This window comes from Streptopelia decaocto (assembly GCF_964273445.1).
Source record: "Streptopelia decaocto genome assembly, chromosome: 2".
NCBI lineage: Eukaryota > Metazoa > Chordata > Aves > Columbiformes > Columbidae > Streptopelia > Streptopelia decaocto.
In genome coordinates this window covers 104,053,106-104,069,762 of record NC_138655.1, presented here as the reverse complement: position 1 = coordinate 104,069,762, position 16,657 = coordinate 104,053,106, and the positions used below count along the sequence as shown (strand labels likewise).

Below are 16,657 nucleotides of genomic sequence, written 5' to 3'. Positions count from 1 at the left end.
GAATAGTACTGATTAAAGGGACTCCCACTCATCCTCAGTTGTGCAACATAGGGGTGTGTGTGTCTGTATTTGTGTCAGGATTTATATACTGGTAGGCAGACTAGACATTGGTTATGCTTTACCTTGGACAAAGTTATGGTAGAGTGCTGCAAATCACAGTTGTGTTTGCACAACAAAAGCTCATTGCATTGTTGCCTGGTCTCCAGGTTATCTTCTGCAGTGTTTTTCTGTAATGTTCTGTCTGTGTCTTAAGAGTCATTCCCTTTTTTCCCAAAGATCTACTGAGGAAGGGAGCCAAAATTCCTTATTTAGCCTGCTTTAACTCCTCCCAGATTTGTCAGTCCAAATTTTGTAGAAGAAAATATTCTTTCTCAGCTTAGTGTCTCTATGAAGGAAGGTTAAAGAAACCCGCACTTTATGTGGCCACATGTCAGTGTAATTTATTTACCATTAAGTGGTTGGTGCAATATAGAAAAACAAGGATTGCTGTGATAGATGCTAGCATTTCCTTTTCCTTAGTAGGATGGTCTTCCTTTGGGTTTCCCATACAGATATGCTTGCTGTGAGGTTTTTTTTGTTTGCTTGTTTTGTTTTGTTTTTTTTAAGCTCTCAGTGAAATGTATATAATACTGATATTTCATCCTTTCTACCTTTTACTTTCATTGTCTTAGTATATAAAAACTTATGATACTTCTGTGTTAAATAATCCTTCTTAAACTCCTTGAGGTCAAGACAGCAGTGGCAAAACTAGACTAGTAACAATTACCCCCAAGAACCTATTATTTTCCTTTTGTGACTTAAGCCTTTCTTTTCAAAAGCAGAGAAAAGCAGCTTAGAAATTGGTTAGGTGTGTGCAAGTAAAACAATAGAAAAGAATGTCATATTTGAGCAGTTGTGTTGCCATCATGCTGGCAGCTGACAGTGGCAATTTTTCATTGCAGAAATAATGTTTGCTATCCATTGTTTTATAAATTGTAAGGTTCTTTTATTTCCAATTTTTTAATTTTCACCAGATTGCGAGATGCCGGGCTGTGCTGAAAATGTGTATTTTAACCTGCTGTTTGGTTCTGCTGTTGTAGCCACAAAGTCTCTGTGAAGTTAATGCAAAGGCACAGCTTTTCCTTGAATGAGACTATATTGGAACAATCTTTAAAAGGAACTCACGTTCAGGTGAATCTCCATTACTTTCATATGAAATATATTAGGTTTGTTTTACATTGTGCAGATAAGTGTACGTCCTGAGGAACGTGAATTCATTTGATTTCAGAGACCAGGATTCCACATCACACAAGAGTACTCCATTACTGCATAATTGCTTTCCTTCTGATAAATGCTGAGGCTGAAGTATGGTCACTTAATGCAGTTATAATATTTATCGTTTACCACATAGGAGAAGGAAGGACATCTTATACAATTCATGGCTGTGAAAATGGAATATGTATTTGATAATTCCAGAAGGGGGGCTGAATAGGCTATATGGTTTTGGACACTAATTTCTAATATTATTTCTTTCTTTTAGTGCAAAGTTATGGCAATGTGCTGGTAAATCTGTGTCTGCTGTGCCCAGACAGATGCAGATGCAGAAAGTTAGTGAAAAACATTCATGAACATTGAATTTTTAATGAATTATTCTAAGTATGACTTCTGAATTTTAATGACGTATTAAGGACACTGGCCTTTATAAATTCTGTGAAGACCTGCAGACCCTTTTGCTTATAAATGCAAGGCCATCACTTTGTCCTGCAACATATTGTTGAAATAGCTGTGCTACAAACTAGCAAAGCCTTGTCAGCTTTTCATCTGATGAGATTTCTTGGGTTTTTATTTTAGACAATGAAAAATCTTGCTTTTTACAAAGAGCTTTGAAGAGCTTCCTTGAAACCAGTAAACAGGTCGAATGAACAGGATAAGGAGAAATTTTTTCAGGAGGCTGTTTAATTCAATACACAAACTTCCAAAAGCTCAGATGTGGTGAAGTAAAACAATGTTATTTGTTATTTATACAACAACGCATGTTGTATTTGCAGTCTACAAAACCTTCAACACAGGGATACCATTGCTGAGGAATGGGGATAAGAGAGGATGATTGGAGTTAATTCTCCATCAAGGATAACTGTTTCTTTCTTTTTAAACCACTTGGGATGCTGGATCTGCCTTTGAGAAAATGATGATGATTGTGTCATGCCAAAACAGTGTGCTTTAGCAGCCTGTTCTCTATCTCTTCAAGGTTTTTAACATCTCAGACCTTCATGTTCTTTAGTTTACTGATAATTTTGCAAATCTTTATGGAAGTTCTTACCACTGTGAGAAGAAAAGAGAGGGATCTTCTAAGCTTGCTACTAAATAGGGAAAAAAATTCCATTTAGTTACCGATAGCTGAAAACTCTTCAATTTTTAATATCAGATTTCAGTTTTTCAAATGCACTTTTCAGCAAGTTTTAACATCTGTAACATCTATTTGTCATGAGTCGTTTTCACAAAGAGTGAAATCTGGCACTTGCCAAATGTAAATCACCAACGTAAATATTGCTGATTGCTTCTTAAAGTTCTGAAAGCGTTTTCAACACTGATGGAGTTAAGGTCGTCAGAAGATGTCGGTTACAATATTTTAGCCATTTTAACTGTGAGTCACATTGACGTGTACCACAGTAGATGCAGCGGACTAGTGGCCAGCAGCTTGCACCTACAAGGTGTGATTGGTATGTCAGTGCTTACTTTACCAAGTCAAACAACAAATAGTTCAACATATAAGATGACAATAATCCAAATGACTAAAATCATTTGCAAAAATTAAGCAATTTAGAGGTGATATTAGAAATCACTCCACTATTAAATCTAATGACTGGCAGCTGATGTACCCTTTCATGTCCTCTTTGAATTTTGCTGTGCAAGATCAGTAATAGAAAGCAATCTTCATGGAGCTTATTGTTGAAGATTGTATTTCAAAATAAGCAAAACTGAAGATTTCTGTCTAAAGTTAATTGGTGGTAAAATAAATATGGCATAACTGATAGACTGATATCAATTATACAATACAAATATTGTAGCATATTTTTAGAGGCAGTGAAAATGTGAAAGAAGATAAATATGTTATGCAAATGAATACTTAAGAAAAGCTTTTGTGGTTCTTCTGTTTTGGTTTGCAAGAGTGTTTCTACATTCTTGTTTTCTGAATGGATCAACCATGGATGTGTAGTAACCCAGATTAACTCAGCAGAGATTTTAAAAAAAAATATTTTCTTGCTTCAGGCTACATGTGCTACTAGTCATGTGGTTAACTGTTGACAGCACAAAGAGGTATATCAATTAATAGAATCATAGAATAAAATCACAGAATCATTTTGGTTGGAAGAGACTCTTAAGATCATAGAGTCTAACCATTAACCTAACTCTGGCATTAAACCATGTCCCTCAGAACCTTGTCTGTAGATTTTTAAACACCCCCAGGGATGGTGACTCAGCTGTTGCCCTGGGCAGCCTGTTCCAATGCTTGGCAACCTTTTTCCTAATATCCAATCTAAACCTCCCCTGGTGCAACTTGAGGCCATTTCCTCTCATCCTGCTACTTGGGACAAGAGACCAACACCCTCCATGCTACAACCTCCTTTCAGGTAGTTGCAGAGAGCAATAAGGTCTCCCTGAGGCTCCTCTTCTCCAGGTTAAACACGGCCTCATTGTCTTTCTTGTAGTGAGGGGCCTAAACTGAATGCAGTATTAGAGGTGTGGCCTCATCAGCACTGAGTGCAAGTACACTTCCCTAGTCCTGCTGGCCATACTGTTCCGGATACAAGCCAGGATGCTGTTGGCCTTTTTGGCCACCTGGGCACACTGTTGACTCATGTTCAGCCAGCTGTCAACAAACACCCCCAGGTCCTTTTCCAACAGACCATTCACCTTACTTCTCCAAGAATAGAAAACTCAGTGATTTTGTGATCTCTATACTCAAGGTGACCTCCAGCCATCACATTACCCAGGAGTCCTTCTCTGTTCGCAAGAAACAGGCCCAGGGGGGTGTCTTCCCTAGTTGGCTCACTGATCAGCTGTGTCATGAAGTTGTCTTATACTCCAGCAACCTCTTAGACTGTTTCTTCTCTTCTGTGTTGTATTTCCAGCAGACATCTGGTAAGTTGATATATACATAAGTAGATAATACTATCAATTTGATCTGTAATCAGGGTCCTGTTTCAGTTACAGAAGTTTATTACATAATTATTCTTCTAAAAAAATAGTTTACACAGCTAATTGTCAAGGCTCTGGCATTTGTATTTACCCTTGCAAAACAGTCTATAATTCAATGTTGGAAAGTATGTATAACACAAGACATGCAGTGTTCTGCATTCTTAAAGACGTTAGTCACCTTCTTAAGCCTATTGTATAATTTGCAAAGGACAGACACAGAACTTCCTAGTTGCACTGATAAACTTGATGGCAGTGTATGATATTACTGTTGTGTTTATGAAAAATAATAGAGGTACAGTTGTTTTGTAAAATTAAAGATCTTTTCTATGATAAAAGCTGACTGTGTAATGGGTGGAAAGAACAAAGGTTGCCCTGGTGTAGTGCATAGGTGAAGAATTCTTTTCAGCTTTCATGAAATTGATGTTTTACATTTCTCTTGGGTCTACAAATGTCCTTCATACATTTCAATGACTGCTAAAATGTACCATTTCATATTAAGTTGAGTATCAGTTCATAACATAGATGGATTTTGTGAAGGGACACGTTAAAATGAAGATTTGGGCATCTAGAACTGTGTTCTGTGTCTGCTTCTGTTATGAATCCTGTGGGACTGGGAGTTATCACTGATGCTCTGAGTCTGATTTTTATCTGTAAGAAGGTAGCTTAAGAAGCAGATCGATCTTATGATGGTCTATGTAATCTATAATTTATTACAGAATTGCAGAATGGTTAGGGTTGGAAGGGACCTCTGGAAATCATCTAGTCCAATCCCCCTGCCAGAGCAGGAACACTCAGATGAGGTTACACAGGAATGTGTCCAGGCAGATTTTGAATGTCTCCAGAGAAAGAGACTCCACAACCCCCCTGGGCAGCCTGTTCCAGTGCTCTGGCACCCTCAAAGTAAAGTTTTTCCTCATATCCAGATGTAACCTTCTGTGCTTCAGCCTGTGTCCATTACCCCTCATCCTGTTGTTGGGCACCACTGAAAGGAGTCTGGTCCCAGAGACTTGAGATATTTATAAATACGTTTGATGAGGTCGCCACTCAGCCATCTCTTCTACAGGCTGAACAGACCCAGCTCTCTGTCTCTCCTCATAAGAAACATGCGCTAGGCCCCTAATCATCTTTGTAGCCTACTGCTGGACTCCCTCCTTATCCTTCTTAAACTGGGAAGCCCAGAACTGGATGCAGTACTCCAGATGTGGCCTCAACAGGCCAGGGTAGAGGGGAAGGATAACATCCTTCAACTTCTTAATGCACCCCAGGATACTGTTGGCCTTCTTGGCCACAAGGGCACATTGTTGACTCATGGTTAACTTGTTGTCAACCAGAACTCCCAAGTCCTCTGTAGTGCTGCTTTCCAGCAGGTCAACTCCTAACCTGTACTGGTGCCTGGGGTTATTCCTTCCCAGGTGCAGGACCCTGCACTTGCCATTGTTAAACTTCATTAGGTTCTTCTCTGCCCAGTCCTCCAGCTGGTCCAGGTCTCGCTGAATGGGAGCACAGCCTTCTGGTGTGTCAGCCCTTCCACCCAGTTTGGTATCATCAGCAAACTTGCTGAGGGTGCACTCAGTCTCTTCATTCAGGTCATTGATGAACAGGTTGAAAAGGACTGGACCTAAAACTGACCCCTGGGGTACAACAGTCTGCACGATTGATGACAACACTCTGAACTCTTCCATCCAGCCAGTTCATGATCCATCTCTCTGTGCATTCATCCAGCCCACACTACCTGAGCTTACCTATGAGGATGTTGTGAGAGACAGTGTCAAAAGCCTTGCTGAAGTCAAGGTAGATAATGTCCACTGCTCCTTCCTCGTCTACCCAGCCAGTCATATCAGGTTGGTCAAACATGACTTCCCTTTGGTGAACCCATGTTGACTACTCCTGATAACCTTCTTTTCCTCCGCGTGCTTGGAGATGACATCCAAAATAAGTTGTTCCATCACTTTTCCAGGGATGGAGGTGAGGCTGACTGGCCTGTAGTTTCCTGGGTATTCTTCTTGCCCTTTTTGAAGGCTGGAGTGATGTTTGCTTTCTTCCAGTCCTCAGGCACCTCTCGTGTTCTCCAAGAGCTTTCAAAGATGATAGTGGCTTAGCAATAACACCTGCCAACTCTCTCAGCACTCGTGGGTGTATCCCATTGGGGCCCATGGTTTTGTGGATGTACAGTTTGTCTAAATGATCTCTAACCTGATGTTCCTCAACCAAAGTAAAGTCTTCCTTTTGCCAGACTTTCTCATCTACCTCCAGGGTCTGGAATACCTGAAGGCCAGTTTTAGCAGCGAAGTCAGAAGCGAAGAAAACATTCAATAACTCTGCCTTCTCTGAATCATCCATCACGAGGGCACCCTCCGCATTCAGCAGCGGACCTACATTTTCCCTAGCCTTCCTTTTGCTTCTGATATACCTGAAGAACCCTTTCTTGTTGTCTTTAACTTGCCTGGTGAGATTTTCTTCCAAGTGGAGCTTGGCCTTCCTCACCACATCCCTACATACTCTAACAGCCTCCTTGTATTCTTCCCATGTAGTCTGTCCCTCTTTCCACATTACATAAACATCCTTCTTCCACCTGAGTTTTGACTGTTGCACTGTAATCTATCACGGCTTTTTGCATCATGTTACTGGGGAATACATATACCTAATACATATCCAGACTGACACGTCATATACAGGTGTAAGGTATTAGTGTTACTACCTATGAAAAACAGGTACAAAAATGTAAGATTGTTTCTGCTTTTGACTATTGCTGTGCATGGGAAAAGGTAGGGTTTTTGTACTGTCATTGTGGAAATCAGACAGTGTTTTCATCACCCAAAGAGGAATTAGATAAAGGCTCAGAAAGTAAAGCCACTGTTTGACTAGTCAGAGTGCTTAAAAATTAACAAACCCCATAATAGCTTTCTTATGGCAAGGGATTGTGATCTTTCACAAGTGATGCACCAAATTACACTGTTCTTTCTAAAATTAATGTAGAGCTTCGTGGGACCCAAGGAAGTAACGTCAGCAGAGCCGAATGCTGAGAACCAGCTGCCTCCTTCAGGTGACACCCTCAAGATGCTTGGTCCCTCCATGTCTGATCTGCAGCCAGTCTTGCTAAATGTCATCCGAAATCTCTTGCCATAGAATTTTTTGCACCTGCTTAGGATGCTGCTGACTTGTCCTTAAGCAACTCCAGTGAGTGTTGCAATACTCAGGTCTTACATAAACAGTTGTGGAGAAGGAGTTGGGTCCTTCGGGTCTACCATTTGCTTCCGTTGTCTGTATGAAATGTCAGAAGATACTGAGGAAGCTGTAAAGCACAAGAAGAAATTATTTAAGGAGAGGGCAGGTGTCTTTACCTCCATGAGTAAGAAGGGAAGATTAAGAAAGGAAAAAATCCACATTCAATGGTGTACAGGCTGCACCATGGAAGTAATGTTGGAACATAATGATGTACTTGAATAGTAGTTAGGCAGGACTTTTCTATACCTGGTGCTTCCCTTATCAGGTTTATATGCTATACCATAAATACTTTTCTAATGTTGTTACTATTCCTCTGATTCTGTGGTTAATTTTTCATCAATTTCAGTCTCATTTGTGAACTGTTCATGGACAGATTGCAATTTTAAATAATATATTTTTTATTCAAAACCACAAAAATCACTTATTTGTTAAATAGTAGATGATGTGATCTGAGGTTTAAGACGTGTAATCAGTTGCCTGATTTTTGACTCCCATTGTTTGTATTCTGCTTGGAACAGAAAACAACTGCCACTCTCCTCCCAAAGCAAATGGATTTTGTAATTACAAGAATTTCATTGGTGTATATAAAACCTATTTTCCTTACATTACCAGAAAAAAAAAATCTACATTCTTGGCATGCTCATAAAAATTAAATAAGGAGGGGTATTGAAATTATGATGGAAAGTTCAACATGAAAGCAAGTGATTTTTTTAAAAAATTTCTTTTACAACCTGTACACATGCTGCAGTGGGTGCTTGTCAAATTTTTCTCCCCTGTTTCCACTTTAAGAAATGATGCTGTGGTGTTACAAAAGGCCTGGGCTACTTTAGCCTAAGTGGAATCTAATAAAAGCTTCCACTCAGCAAAGGACACTTTAATATCCTTTAAAAAATCAAATCTGAAGCAGTTGTTTGTAGATATAAGCTGGAATGAATAAGGAGGGCTCATCTGATACTTCTTTTCCCCTGACTTCCTGTCTGTTGGTCAGAAAAATGACTATGTTCACCAAGTGTCTGTTTTGAATAGCTGTCTGGAGGCCTGGCTATGTAGTACTGAACTAGATTAGAGCCACATTTGCTCTGCTTGCATGTCAGCTTGTTTCATCTAGATGGAAAGAAAAGCCTTGAGCTGCTGAGATGACACAGAGTGTGCTGTGAATGACTAGTTCAGAGCAGTTCTGAGGTGGGGACTGGCTCTTCCCTCCTGACTCTGGCTCTTCCCTCGGTGTTGGAGGATTGGAGTGAAGGTGGGTGAGCCTTTCATTTTGGGAACAGTGGTGGAAAGATGGTTTTAGCACGGAGTTGAAACATTTTGAGAAAAGTGTTGTCAAGCCATTATTCATACCAAACTTCAGAAATTGAATGAACAAAGTGATTGATGTGTTTGGGAGAAAGCAGAATTGCCTCAACAGGCAGTGCTAGTGGCTAACTTGAATACATGCATGCACCAAGTGCATTTGCACCTGGGCTGACTGGAGGGAAGATTTTGCAAACCAACGGTGATGGTTATACTTTTTGAAAGGAGTTGAGCTTACGTAGATACAAGGATAGCGTATTGGTTGTATGTTTCTCCATCACTGGCAGTGGTATATTTGAGTGTAATTCTTGACTAGGTTGCTTTTTTTTTTTTTTGCTACATGGAACAGGTGTTGGATTAATCTGTCCAATGTAGTAGTTATCTTGGACTCCCTGCTCAGTGGAAACTTAAGGAAGGTGTCTTAGAAAGAGATCATATATCATGGAATATACATCACGCCCTCCAATTACTCCAGTGTCTCCACTGACTGTAAAGGCAGCCTGGTTTCTAAGCATGCAGAATCCATGCAGGATTTTGCTTTGAAATCTAACCTGACAAGCATGTCCTTGCTGCTAAACTGAAAATTTATTGTTCGCATGCACTGAAGATATTTTCTACTGGTAAAATTTTCCCATTCTAGAGGCAGCAAAGCACAGGTAGAACATTATTTTTTTGAGAGAACTGTCCTTATGAAATATTTATTTTCCTCAAAGCTCATGTTATATCACACAGGTTTGGAAGTACTTAGGGCTTTTACAAAATTTAGCATTCAGACCCATTCTGCTTCAAAGTAATACCCTAATACAAATTAATTAGGTGGATTTTTTGGGGGAAGTGTGTTTTTTTTGTTTATTTTTCTTAAAGAAGAATCCCTGCTGAGCAGTATTGAATTGTTCAATATAATGCCCTTGTATCAAGATAACTGTCTTCACTTAGGATGTTTTATGCAATTAAATTCTCTGAGTCACTGAGCTATTTTGTGTTTTTGTACAATTTCTCCTTTCAGCACACTATTAAGCTGTATTATTTCCTCCACTGACCATTTGCAAACAAATACCTGTTTGTGTATGGAAAGTACACAGCCACCTGTTATGTCGTTTCAACTGGGAAGTAAAGAGCAATGCTGAGCAGGAAATAAGTGGCAAACATAAGAGTTTATTAGTGATGGGGAGGTGGGGGGTGGTATTTGAGAATGCAGTGTTACCAGCCAATTTGTAAACTTGACGCAACTGAGGTTTTCAACACACAGGTAGTGCTTTGTGCAGTCAGAATACTCCAGGAAGGAAAACAACTGTATTGTAACTATAAGAACTCCAAATTTAGCATTCACAGACATTGTTCAGGGTCCTTTAATTTTGTTGTCTCTGGTTCTGCTTACTTTAGGATAATTAAGGAACATGTCAAGCCCCCTTTCCCTTGGTTATTAGATTCATTTACGTTCAGCTTTTTTTTTTTTTTTCTTGAAAGAGGCTGGAGGACCTATAGAAACCTTGGAACAGTGAAGCTCAATAATATTGTAAAAATGTTGCTATGGCATCCCTTAGACTTCCAGTGATATTGCTTTGAATATAAATGGGATAAGAATTGATCAACAGGGGCACTTACCATTTGTCTAGATGATGTGGGTCTTGCTATTCTTCATTCCTGAGTATTGCTGAAAACATGGCTCCCGTTGCAGAAGCATGGAAATATGTTTACTAACAAATTGTGATGTTTACTATTGGCTACAGTTCTGCAAGTGAGATGCCCATTCTTCAAGTGAGAGCAAAGTTGTTTTCTTCTCATTCATATGAATTATTGCTTTTTGGAGCCGAGTAGGGGCCTGTTCTTTGAGATTCAGAAGGAAAGGACTCTTGTGGTGGATGTGTCCACACAAAAGCTCTGGCACCAGCTGCAGTATAATGCTAGCTCAGCTGCCTTACTTTAGAACAAGGTAAATTCGGAACAATACTACTCCACTTCACGGGAGGATGGAACTGAGCAAAGCTGTCTGCAAAAATGAGATACATGAGTTTGTTCTGAGGTGCATGTAGGTAAGGATAAACTGTTTCTAATATTCAGGCTGGCTAATTGAAAGTTACAGGGGTATTGCACTGTGTTGGTTCAGCGTCTTACTGATCTACAGATTGAAAAAGCATCTTTTTATTTGTGATTCATTTACCATAGGAATAAAGTTTACAGACTGATGTTTTATAATTATGATTACAGGAAAGCCACTGTGTTAGAGTTACCGAAGTTCTTTCCAGGGAATGATTAGTGAGAAATGATTATCTTGCTGCTTAGCCAGATTAATACAGTTCAGTCCCTTACCGCTTTATGGTACTGAAGGTAGGAGTTTTTTAACATTACGTAGGCTGTTTACAGGGAGGATTTTGAATGCTGTTCCCACTACAATGCCACCTCCTTTATCTGGGTCTGGAAGTGATTATATAAATAGCAATAAAACATTACTGTTGAGGAATTCCATTCTAGGTCTGTGGTTTAGCTGTAATTTTGTTTTTCCTGTTGGTGAAGTTGAGGGTTAGGATTTCTCAGTATGTTCAGTGATTTGGCTGGAGGAGGAACTGTGTTCCTATGGGAACACTATGTTTTATTAGACCTAAGTTAAGCAGCACATTTGCTGCAGCTTAGCAGTGACCACTCCCACATTGGCTTGCCAGTAAATCAGTTAATAACCATGCTCATCTAAGATGTTCATCTGCATTTTGAAATAGATTAATAATAGTAGTATTGATATGTTTGGTTTAGTAGTAGGATTAATTCTTAGATTAGAGGCTAGTTCATTGCTGCAGAGTTTGATGGAAAGGAGTACATCTTGCTTGCAAATCGGCAGGAGTTTTCCTGGGGCCTGCAATGTTAGAGAAAATGTCTTTGTGGTTTTGAATGCATTTGTTTTGCTGTTGAGACTTAGTTATTCAAGACAGTTGACTCTAACCAGGGCCCCAGACAAACTGCCAACTCTGCTGCTGATGCAGGTTTCTGTCTTTTAAACTGCTCCTATGCCTAATTTTGCTTACTTCAAAGCTAGCAGCACAGTATGACTTGAACCAAAACTTACTTCTGCCTTGTGGGTGGGTAAAAAAAGCCAATGGAACTTGGAGAGAAGACAGTATCAGTTGGTAACACCCACCACACTGGTACTTCTTATAATCTAAGGAGAAACAAGCTTGCAGAACATATCTTGTGAGAAGTCTGACATGTTTTGAAAGCACAGAAGAACCTAGCTATCCATCAGTAAGTAGAAACCCTGCTTTTTGTCTGTCAGGACCATGTTCCATTTTTGCAGTACCTAGAGAGGTGATGAGTCGTCACAGATGAGTTGATGGCGATGAGATTCCATAGGTGACAGCAAGTCAGGTGCACAAGTATTACCAGGAGCAAAAAAACTCCCTCTCACTAGGGAGTAAACTATTACCAGGTATCCATGCATTTTCTGTGTTAAAGACTGGAATCAGTGTCATGAGTTTATTCTGAAGAATCAGCTTCTTTAGGGCACATAAATGCTATTGGTCTCTCAAGAACATTCCTGGTTCCATGTATATAAGGAACACTGAGATTTCTTTGGTGTGGCTCAACTCAACTCAAACATCCGTTCTATTGTTAAATGGAATTGTTTATTTCCTGACTTATTATTTTCTGCTATGAAACATACATTTTCCCAGACATCAAATATCTTTGACAAGGTCATCATTTTAATGAGAAACTGTGGAAGGGAGAAACAGTAGGTGTGAAAATCAAGTTTAAAGTAGTCACAAAAGTGTTGTTTAAACTGTTTTACCTCCTCACCTTTATGGACTTGTTTGCAGCATGTCTCAAAGGTATGATTTCAAGTTGTTAGGAAATGCAAGTCTATGTAACGTAAATTTGTTTTAGTGAGCTTTGCAGGACCTTCGCAGAACTTAAAATTGGTGAGCTGTTTGTTGAATGTAGACAGGGGTTTGATCTTTGGGTGAAAAATACAAACTTGATGCATTTGCAGGGGAATGAAGCGAGACGAAAGCAAGGTGTAATGAGTGCCACCTCTGTTTTGTGTCTGACTTCTGGTATTGTGGTGTGGTTCACTTGCTGTGCAACGCTCCAGAAGCTTTATCTTCTCAAATCCTGTTGTTAGAGCGCTGTTGAAGCATGTCAGGGAGCTGATCTGGCTTGTGTGCTGAGGCTTGCTTTTTGTGGAAACAAAGGGAGAGAGGACGTGGGTAGCTATGCAGAATTAGTTTGTAACTGAGGTCCCCCTAACCTGGGAACTGTGTTGCCGTCTTCAGTAACATAAATGAAACTGAAATGTATATCAAAGCTCTCTGGAGCTTTATCATGTATTTATTGTGTACTCTCTTGGACCAGAGCTTCTTGCATGTGCTCAGGACTGAGGTATGGGGTGTCTTTAATACTTTGAATTCAAGGTGGTAGTTCATATATTCCTTATTTGCAAATGAGCAGCTCAGGTTTCGGTCACTCATGAATCTCTTTCAGGCTGTTGCAATTTTCTGTGTATTCTGAGATAATTGCTCAGTTGTAACTTTGTGTTGTTTTTTGTTTTTTTTTTTTTTTTCTGTCCCTGAGTTCAGTATGGACAACATTTTCTTTTCCTGTGTATGTCAGTCAAATGCAGAGCAAACAGAAATTCATGGCATCCTTCCGTTCTTCTGTGTCAGGGTCTGGTGTACCTGGTGCTTTGTTGTCCAAATAATCTCCAAAGACTGAGCTTTTCTCTGAAAAAGAGGCCGCTTTCTGGCCTGGTTTCCTAAGGAATTAAGTCATATGTAGGCATATTGTTTGTGTGTGTATGTAGCTCAAACAGTGGACGTTTCACAAGGAGAGTGTTGTTAAGTACCACAGCTGCAGGATAAAAATTGGAGTAATTGTAAGCAGTGGGGGTTGTATGCTGAGCCCAGCAGACCCAGGCTCTATTCCTGGTTCTGCCATGAACTACTCTGCTGTGGGAAAATTGTGATTCCATATTATGGTTGAGGTTTCTCATCTAGAAAACAATGAGGATGTTTGCTTCCTTTGCAAATTAATGAATGAAAGGTATTAGATGACATGTAGGCATTATTAGCAATTTTTTTTTTTTTTTTTTTTTTTGCCTGTATGCATTGGTAAAAACCACAAACCACTAAAATGTTTGAATATACAAGTCAGTGTCTGGAATAGCGGTCTTGCACCTTCTTTTTGTGTTACCATCCCTTATTTAGAAATCAGTTGTTCTATTTTAGCTAGCATTTCATAACAGCCCTCTAATTTTGAAACCAAAACTATACAGTCATCCATGCTGGTTTTATTTGTTTATTCATTTTTCAGTGGTCTCTCACTGTCACTGCAGGGATACTTACATGTGTGGGTTTTTGAAGTACAGATGTTGCAAAGTGATATGGAAAATATGACACATTTTTCTGGCTCTTTTATAGCATAAATTGTAAAGGGAAGGTTTGCTTTGCTTTGCTTAAGCTGCTACCTACAGTTTGAGCACCATAGCAAACAAGATTGAGAATGTGGCTACTGTGGCTTCATTTTAACACTTGAAAGACAATAAATCAAAGAACACAGGGATTGTTATGTACTTGGGAAGTTTCTGGGCATCTAAATTGGGTGCCAACTATTTGTATATGACACATGTGGTCCATCTTACAGTTTGCGAGGTTGGACAATGCTACTTTAGCCTCATTTTACAGAGGGACAAATAAGGAACAGAGGAGTCAAACTGATGAGCACATATAGACTGGGTTGGCAATACCTCTTCTTCGTGAGCATCTGCAGAGCAAACCACCACAGTTTCTCGTGGTCCTCCAGCGTCGTGTTGTACAGTGTGATGATTCAGAAACCGGTCCATGAAGAGTGAATGTTGTGGTGCTGGAGGAGGAATACAGCAAAGTGTAGAAACCTTGTCATCTGTGCCAAATTAAACTGGCCTTGCTTTTTGGCTACATGACCCGAATTCCCAAATAGTTCTTGAATGGTTGCAGCTGAAATTCAGCTGCAGAACATTTACTAGTCACCAAACAAACAGGAAAGAAAGAGGATTTATGTATACCTCCCAGAGAACTCATGTGTGCCCAGTTATCGATTTTCTACTGGCTGCAAAATGTTATGCACAATTTCAGGGGCTTTTAGTGACTGTCTTTAGGGATTTCACTAGTTTTAAAAACCTGTTGGTAAACAATTGTTGTAGATCTCGTAATGGCTTGTGCCCCTCCAGACCCCCAATACACACTTAAGCTCTGCTCATAAAATTATGTGCAAAATATTAAACAAATATGTCCCAAACAAGCCTTCACAGAAGACAGAAGAAAACAGGAAAAGTGAGAAAATACACTGGAATTACTGTTTTCATCAGCTATAATATCACAGTTTTCTAAAATGAAAGGTACAGTATAGTAAAAATGTACATTTTTAACTAATCCTCTTTCTCTTCCACATATAGTCTCATTCTCTTTCCAAGTACCATTTTGTGGTTAAGCTTTTTTCTCAAGGTTTGGGAATTGGAGGTGTCTTTTTTAGCTCATAGCACTAAAGTCTGTTTTAAAAATTTCCCTGCTTTCTTTTGACTTTCAGTGAATAAAAAATAGCCCTTCTTTCCTTTCTCTCTGCTTTCCATCAAATGTCAGCATTACTACAATAGCTGCTGGTGTTGGACCAGGGCAGAGAGCAGGCATCAGACTTCCTAAAATAGTACTGAATCCCTCAGTCCTGTTCGCACTGTTACATGTTAACATCACTCCGAACTGAGATAGCGGGGTTTCCGCTGCAGACATGGCGAGATCTGTTTACCAAGGAACTTGTTAACAAGCAACCCTACTATGTCTGATGAGCTTACACAGAAATGAGCTGTGGTTGTAACTGTGGTAGCTGCACTATCATCAAAGCTGTAATTCCAGTCAACTTTAGAAACTGAGCTGTGATGACTTAAAAGCAGTGAGTTACAGATGACCTTATTCTTATGACTAACAAATGTACAATTTTAAGCCAGAAATGCAAAGTGTCTGATATGTGTGTTAATTAACATAGCAACTTAATATCTGTTGTGTCAAACTGGTGGAAGGGATTTGCCTCAGTTTTGGCAACTTGGAGGAGAATTCATGTTCACCACTTAAATAGCATGTGTTTCTTCATTGCTACTCTGAAAGTTAGCTCCGGAAGGATTTATTTGGCGAAGTTAACCTTCTTCATTTGAGACTTTGTCCCTGATGAGTTCATGATTAAATAATGTATTCTGACATAATTCATAGTTCATGCAATACCCTAGTAAATAATGGTTTAGACAAACTATATGGAAGCCACATCTCTTGAGCCAGATCACTACACAGAGCAGAGTAACACTGAAATGTTGTAATCATCTCTAAGGAGCAAAACAAACTCTTATCTGGAAGACACAATATATGAATGAACCTTTACAAGCCAGACATTTGCGGAGCATTTCAGTATTTGGATTGCAGGGTGCCAGTTCCATGTGCTGGTCTTGCAGCCTGCATTTTTGTGTGCCCTCTGCAGAACATTCCCTGTATCTCTGTTTCTCTCTTGGCTGGAGAGGTGGGAATTTTTGAGGTGGCTGACAGCCTCTGAGACCCAGCACAGGCTTTTCTTCAGTATATTAAATACACCTTTTTCCAGACATTGTCACTGATGGGAATGGCTACTTTAGGAATTGTGATGCATATAAGAAGTTGGATACATTTGCTTAATTTTTTTGTGGTATTTGCGTTTGCTTGCTCTTCTGATTTCTGTCTTAATTCAAGGGAGTTTTGAAACTGGCTCCTGTAGACATGATATAGTGATGGCTTCAGGGAACACTTCCCTTTTGAACTGGTGTTCCCCAAAAATAGGCTGAGTTTGCAACAGAGTAATCATTAAAATATAATTCAGGAATGGTGGAAGGCAAAGCCCACTTGCTAGTAGAAGCTTCCGGCTTAGTAAAATTCCAGTGCTACTAAATTTCAGATCTTTATAACATAACACTGTGTGT

General features: G+C 39.6%; 1 protein-coding gene across 3 annotated transcripts in view; it reads left to right on the top strand.

The window, feature by feature from the left end:
* The window catches only part of RAMP3 (receptor activity modifying protein 3), a 50,654-nt gene that overhangs the window by 24,671 nt on the left and 9,326 nt on the right, over positions 1-16,657 (top strand). For 2 of the 3 annotated variants that reach the window (XM_082045785.1, XM_082045783.1), the window contains 2 exons: positions 1,080-1,170; positions 3,948-4,122. The exons of the other annotated variant lie outside the window; for it this stretch is intronic. In XM_082045785.1, coding sequence (XP_081901911.1) covers positions 1,080-1,170; positions 3,948-4,122 — 266 coding nt within the window. The remainder of the gene's footprint in view (positions 1-1,079; positions 1,171-3,947; positions 4,123-16,657) is intronic. 3 annotated transcript variants of the gene reach the window in all.